At 39.9% G+C, this 6,659-nt stretch overlaps 1 protein-coding gene across 2 annotated transcripts in view; it reads left to right on the top strand.

Moving 5' to 3' along the window:
* Nucleotides 1-291: 291 nt before the first annotated feature.
* Nucleotides 292-6,659, top strand: part of AGGF1 (angiogenic factor with G-patch and FHA domains 1) — a 51,953-nt gene continuing 45,585 nt past the window's right edge. For both annotated transcript variants that reach the window (XM_023729489.1, XM_004374478.2), the window contains exons 1-3: nt 292-848; nt 3,991-4,093; nt 5,104-5,306. In XM_023729489.1, coding sequence (XP_023585257.1) covers nt 633-848; nt 3,991-4,093; nt 5,104-5,306 — 522 coding nt within the window. In that variant the 5' untranslated portion in view covers nt 292-632. The remainder of the gene's footprint in view (nt 849-3,990; nt 4,094-5,103; nt 5,307-6,659) is intronic.

Here is a 6,659-nt window from a genome sequence, read left to right as displayed (position 1 = left end):
TCTCCGAGACTCAGAGTTCTCATGTGTAAAATCATGAGCTAGTAAGTGCACTCTACGTAGAAAGCTTTCTCAGATAAAGCAAGTGCAACAGCGTCAGAGCAGATGCGCGGCCTCCTCCACTACGCCAGGAAACTAGAGTCATTTCAGATGCCACCAGATTTCCAGGCCCTCACTGCACTCCCGCAGTCGGCGGGAACTGCGCATGTCCACGATCAGACCCTGCCCGCTTTCCGTTGCTTCCTTTCCTTTTCGGCCCCGCCCATCGACGGATGTTTCCGGTTCAGTACAGGAGTGGCCGGAGCTGTCCGGATCTCGGTTTCCCTGACCCGCCCACTACCGTATCGTTTATCCCTATTTCTCGGTCGTTGGAGAAAGTAGGTGCGAGTAAAGTTTTCCGGTGTCAGGGTCGCGGGGATCGCAGCTTAGCCTGCGTCCGCTTGCTCGTTGCCCGCAGCCGCTCTCGGCTACAGGCAACGAGCTTTAGGTCGTCATGGCCTGGGGCCGCCGCGGCCAGGCGGGTGTGAGGCGGCCTTTTGCTGCCCGCGCGTTCCCGTGGCCTCTGGGCCCGCCGGCACCCGCTTTGGCCTGAGCGTAGCCCCTCCGCGCCCGTGGGCCCCCTCGCGCCGAGCCACATGGCCTCCGAGGTGCCATCCCAGCCGCCATCGCCTTCGTCGTCGCCGCCCACCTCTCCCGAGCCCGAACTGGTCCAGCTGAGGCGGAAGGTGGAGAAGTTGGAACGCGAGCTCCGGAGCTGCAAGCGGCAGGTGCAAGAGATCGAGAGGCTGCTGCATCACACAGAGCGGCTGTACCAGAGCGCCGAGAGCAACAACCAGGAGCTCCGCACTCAGGTGCGCGGTTTGCGTCTAGCCCGGCGCCCCATCCAGCCAAGGCGAGGCCTTCGAAGCCTGTGACTAGCCTTGGCTTCCTGGCATGATAAAACAAAACAAAACAAAAAAACCCAGACGTGTTGCCATCCAGCCGATTCCGATTCATAGCCAGCCTGTAGAACAGGGTAGAACTGCACCATAGGGTGTCCAGGGAGCGGCCGGTGGTTTCGAACTGCCGACCGTTTCGTTAGCTAACCATGGTTAGCATGGTTATAAAGTACTTGAAATGTTAATTTTTTTTTTTTTTAAATGCAGTGATTCCAGATACTTTTGGAGCAAACCTGAGAATTCAGGTTACTCGATTTATAAGCAGCAGTTACGGCTGGCGTAAATTGAACTTAAATATTTTGGCTAGGTAGTACTCATTCTCACCTGTAACATCCCACTGGCAGTAGATCCGTTTGTAACATTTTGTTCTAAATCATTTTTGAGTTTGTTAAGGCGCTGGACTTAAACTCAGAAGCCCACTTCTCCCACTCACTAGATGTCTGAATGATACTAAGCCTCACTTGCCTATAAAATGGGGGTTATGGTACCACACAGTTGTGAAGGTTAAATCAAATTAAGTGAAACTGTTCCACAACCTCTTGAAAGCTATACAAGTGTAAAGTAGTTATTCTGGGCGTTTATTTTGAGTTTTCCAGTGGAAGTAGGGAAGACATAACTGCCTTTGTCAGAGTCATTAAGCACCTTATTTAGTTTTCAAAATATACAGTACCGGCAAATATTTCAAATGTCACTTTTTTTTTTTTTTTAACTTTAAACGATAAATCATTTTAAAGGCTGGGGAACCAATGCCGGTTTCCACGTGGAGGAAAGAACAAGTAAATCCACTCATCCAGCCTTAGCATTTTTCTCTCGTGTGTTCACACAGTCTTGCTGCTTGTCCACCCCCTCCTCCCCCAGCTGGGTGGGCAGTTGTACTCTCTGGACATGTAACTTCAAGCTAGTTCCACATAAATATTAATTTCAATTAAACTGTTGCCTAGTCCTTCATTTTTGGTACATTTTCTAAAATCACATAAGTAGGCAAAACAGTAAACCTTTTATCAGACTTTGTTATTAAGGACCTATGAAAGTAACTGCTGAGTTGCTATGACTTAATGTATCCGTTGTATAGAGTTGTAGATATTATAATGTAGAGAGTTTTTATTTGTTTACTAACAACTAGCTCTAGAACAAAAGGAGCCCTGGTGGCACAGTGGTTAAAGTGTGCAGTTGCTAACCGAGAGGTAGGTGGGTTCTCATCGGGAGAAAGATAATGGCAGTCTGCTGCTGTAAAGATTACAGCCTTGGAAATCCTATGGGGCAGTTCTACTCTGTCCTATAGGGTCATTATGAGTCGGAATCCACTCAACTGCCATGGGTTTGTTTTTGCTTTATCTCTTGAAAATTTACAAGAGCTGGTAAGGACTATGGTAGGAAAAGACAAACATGGTAAAAGTAATCATGGGAGGAGGGGTGCAAAATACGACACACTTTAAAAAAAAAAAACCTTTTAATAGTTCTAAATTGTTAAAATACTGCTTTAAAAAAAACCGTTGCCGTTGAGTCGATTCTGATGCAGCGTCCCTATAGAGCTTCTGAAAGAAAGCATTTTTGGTAATCTTTGAAGAGCCAGCATTTTGGTTATTAGTGTTAATTTGATAGTGATCTAACATGAAAAATTGAAATGCATAGGACGTCTTGACTTTACTACACTTTTCCTAGACAGTCTTTTCTGGTGGCGGGCGGGTGGAGTTTTGTTGTTAACGGTAAACCAAAATTATTGAATTGTGTGTATGTGGAGCAGTAAAAAATTGGCTTGAGAATTGAGAATGAACTAGTAGAAGAACAGTATGTACAAGTTCTTGGAGTAAAAACTTTGTCTAAATTACTTTGTCTCTTCAAGATTTTTCACCTGTTGTTAAGTGCCATTGAGTGGCTTGTGACTCATAGCAACCGTATGAGTTTTCATCCATAGAATGGGGGTTAAGACAGCCTGACAGTGAGTGCCTCATATTTGATGCCCTAGGTACCTTGCTTGCCCCAACCTAATCCCAGCCCTGGTAGTTGCAAAGGATCTGGTAACTCATAAAATGCCTAGATAATCTGTCTAACCACCTTGCTTGTTTTAACCCTTACGTATCATTAAATTAACAGTTTGCAGTTTGTTTTTTGGTTAGTTTCATGTTTATATCATTAAATTAACAGGTTGCAGTTTGTTTTTTGGTTAGTTTCATGTTTATAGTAGACATCATCTCACATTGATGTCCTGTCAGACTGAAGTGTGCTTATAGACTGAGGCAGCTCCTCACTCTGGCCTATGTAGCATCCTTTCAGGGTATTCAATGCATGAGGCACATGGAGAACAGATTCCCCTTGGAAGCAGTCACCTCGTTCCCTTCTGCTCCAGTTATTTAGTCATAAGACTGTGCTTTAAAGAAAAATGTGCATTGAAGTATTTAAATGGCATTAATATATTTAAGTGAATAGTTAATTCAAGGTGGACAATGACTGATATTAGAAAATTTAATTCAATATGCATGGAAATTTATGTATTTTTTACTTTTGTAATTCTTCAGGGAGAATTGCTGATCTTTTAAAATATTAGTAGTCACATTATTTTTGTTAGAAATAAAGGTTCCTGTTTCCAAAGTCTTATTACCTTGGTATGTTGGTGAGGGGTATTTAGAGGTTTGGAGCCCTAGTGGTCCAGTGGTTTAGAGCTACAACTGCCAACAAAGACATCAGCAGTTAGAATCTACCAGCCACTGCTTGGAAACCCCATGGGGCAGTTCTGCTCTGTCCTATAGGGTCACTATGAGTTGGAATCTACTGGACGGCAACAGGTTTGGTTTTTTGGTTTTATTCAGAGGTTTAGTAAGAGAGTTTAAAAATAAAAACGTCTGCGTCTGTGAATCAAATGTAAAAGATGATAGTATTTTTATTTTTCTGAAAAAGAAACTAGCTGCTCTTGGTAGTTGTCTAAAGGTTTCACCAAAAAAAGTAATTACTTACAGTAGCTTCAGGAGAATGGTGTATATTATTATATTGGTATGTGATTTGTTTATTATTAGATTGGTATATGATTTGTTTTTCCTAAAGCATTATTTTCTTTTAGGTGGAAGAGCTCAGTAAAATACTGCATTGTGAGAGAAATGAAGATAATAAAAAGTCTGATGTGGAAGTACAAACAGAGAACCACACTCCTTGGTCAATCTCAGGTATTCAGCTTATAGGGAGGATAGCCTAATATCATTAAACTCAAATCATGCTGATGTGGAGTTTTCTTTAAATTTAAAATAAAGATAATAGATAAATATGAGTACTGTGCTAATGCTGACTCCTCTCCATCTGATTTGGTCTTTTCGGATAATCTGCTCTTCTGGTGAAAAAACCAGAAATTATTGTCATTCCTGTAAATAACATAAGGTTGCTAATGTGCTTTCTGTGGCACATTCTGAGTAATTTTTGCCTTGCAGTGATGGGTGTGACTGAGGCCTTTACTTTCATATCTGGCCCTCCTTGTGACCAGGGGCATGTTTTCTTGTTGATACATCCCAGTTATCATTGTGTTTAGTGCTAGTGTGTTAGGCCTTTGTGGGAATGGTGAACCTGCTGCTTTGGCCTCCTCATTGGCATTATGTTGGGGGAAAATAACTTACTGAGTTAAATAAATATGAATCACAAGAGGTGATCTTTTCCTAGTAAGTTTTGCCTTGCCTCATTTGGACATAATTTAGCAAAATTGTTAAACACAGCAATAGTACTAGCATTAGATATTTGTACAACTTTTAAAAAAAAATAGCATTGGGAAAGAAATCTGACAGAAAAATCAACCCCTGGTATCTTTATTCATTGTCAGTTGATAAGCAACAATATTAAGGGATGTGGTTAGAAGATGTTAAGTGGTGCTAAGTTTTTTTGGTTTTTGACAGAACATAACTTGTCTACCTATTTCCTTTTTTACTTTTGCTATGGAAAATCCAAATTTGTCTTTTTTTTTTTTTCCTTGACAGCTGGGATAGTGAAGGGGATACAAGAATCAAAGGATACATAATTTCTGTAGATTTATTCTACACAACTAGTTTTAATCTTTTAAAGTGTGTACAGTTGCAAAAATCATGTTTTGTTTGCAGTCTGTGCTGTTTTGTGTTCAGTCCAGTGTTTTGGAATTAAGTCCTTTTTATATCACTGTTCTAATATAATATCACTTAATTTGTCTTCGTTACAGATTATTATTGTCAGACGTACTATAAGGATATTAGTTTTCCAAATAAAGCAACTGAACTCTCAGTTCAACAAAGTCAGGATACTGAAGCTTCTACTTTTAATTCTAAAGAGCAGTCACAAATAGAAGATGATGCTTACACTGGCGCTGATATAACAGAAAATGTTGAATGTAGGCAAGAAGACACGTTCCCCTCTAATTCACAGGTAAAAAAATGTTAAACGTGAAACGATTGATATCTAAGAACTGGTCCTTTGTTGTTTTTATTACGTAGGAAATAAGATCTTGTCCTCCTTTCTTGTTTTTATTACGTAGAAAAATAGACTTTGATACATCACACCATATATAAGGGTTTTAAACATTTATATGTATACTTATGCAAAGAATATTACAGTTTTTGAGAATCAATAATTAGAACTTGTTCACATGTATAATTGTTTTCCTTCTCTGTTGTGTTTAAAAAAATACATAATGTACATAAACTAAAACAAGGAAAATGTGTTATGTATGTTAACACATTTTCACTTTAACCAAGGAACTTTGGAAAAGTGTTCAAAGACGAGTATTCTTACCTAAAAGTAAAATACAAGAAAATAGACAAATACATATTTTTTGCTGATAATATCAAGGTTCATTAATTGTTTTTCCTTCAGAATCTACTATTTTCTTTTGTGAATTGTTGATAAAATAGGTAAATATTGCCATTGAGTCGACTGTTACTCATAGTGACCCTATAGGACAAAGTAGAACTGCCCCACAGGGTTTCCAAGGAGCAGCTGGTGGATTGAAACCACCAACCCCTTGGTGAACAGCCGAGCTCTTAACCAATGTGCCATTGTGGTAGCTTTACATTAAAAAGAAGCTTTTATTATGGAAAAATGTAAGCATATACAGAAGTGGACAGAATAAATCATATAATGAACCCACATGTACCCATCATTCGTTAATTCATGACCAGTTTTGTTTAGTTGATACCCTTATCCATTTTACCCATTCTCATGTTATTTTTAAACAAATCTTAGGCATCATATGCGCTCTAAAGATTTCATTGTGTACATAAAAAATACAAGGATTTTTTTTCTTAAACAAAGTACCATTTTCACACTTAAATTTTTTTTTTATTGTTGTACTTTAAGTGAAAGTTTACAATTCAAGTTAGCCTCTCATACAAAAATTTATACATACATTGTTATGTGACCCTAATTGCTCTCCCTATACTGTGACAGCACACTCCTCCTTTCCACCCGATTTCCTGTGTCCATTCAACCAGCTCCTGACCCTCTCTGCCTTCTCATCTCACCTCCGGACAGAAGCTGTCCATTTAGTCTCATGTGTCTACTTCAGCTAAGAAGCACACTCTTCACCAGTATCATTTTATGTCCCATAGTCCAGTCTAATCTTTGTCTGAAGAGTTGGCCTCAGGAATTGTTTTAGTTCTGGGTTGACAGTCTGGGGGCTGTGCTTTCTGGGGTTCCTCCAGTCTCAGTCAGACCATTAAGTCTGGTCTTTTTAGTAGAATTTGAGTTCTGCTCATCACTTTTCTCCTGCTCCATCAGGGA

The sequence above is a fragment of the Trichechus manatus genome, unplaced genomic scaffold (assembly GCF_000243295.1).
Source record: "Trichechus manatus latirostris isolate Lorelei unplaced genomic scaffold, TriManLat1.0 scaffold00029, whole genome shotgun sequence".
Taxonomy (NCBI): domain Eukaryota; kingdom Metazoa; phylum Chordata; class Mammalia; order Sirenia; family Trichechidae; genus Trichechus; species Trichechus manatus.
Note: the sequence above shows the minus strand (reverse complement) of the source record. Positions and strands in the feature narration are given on the sequence as shown.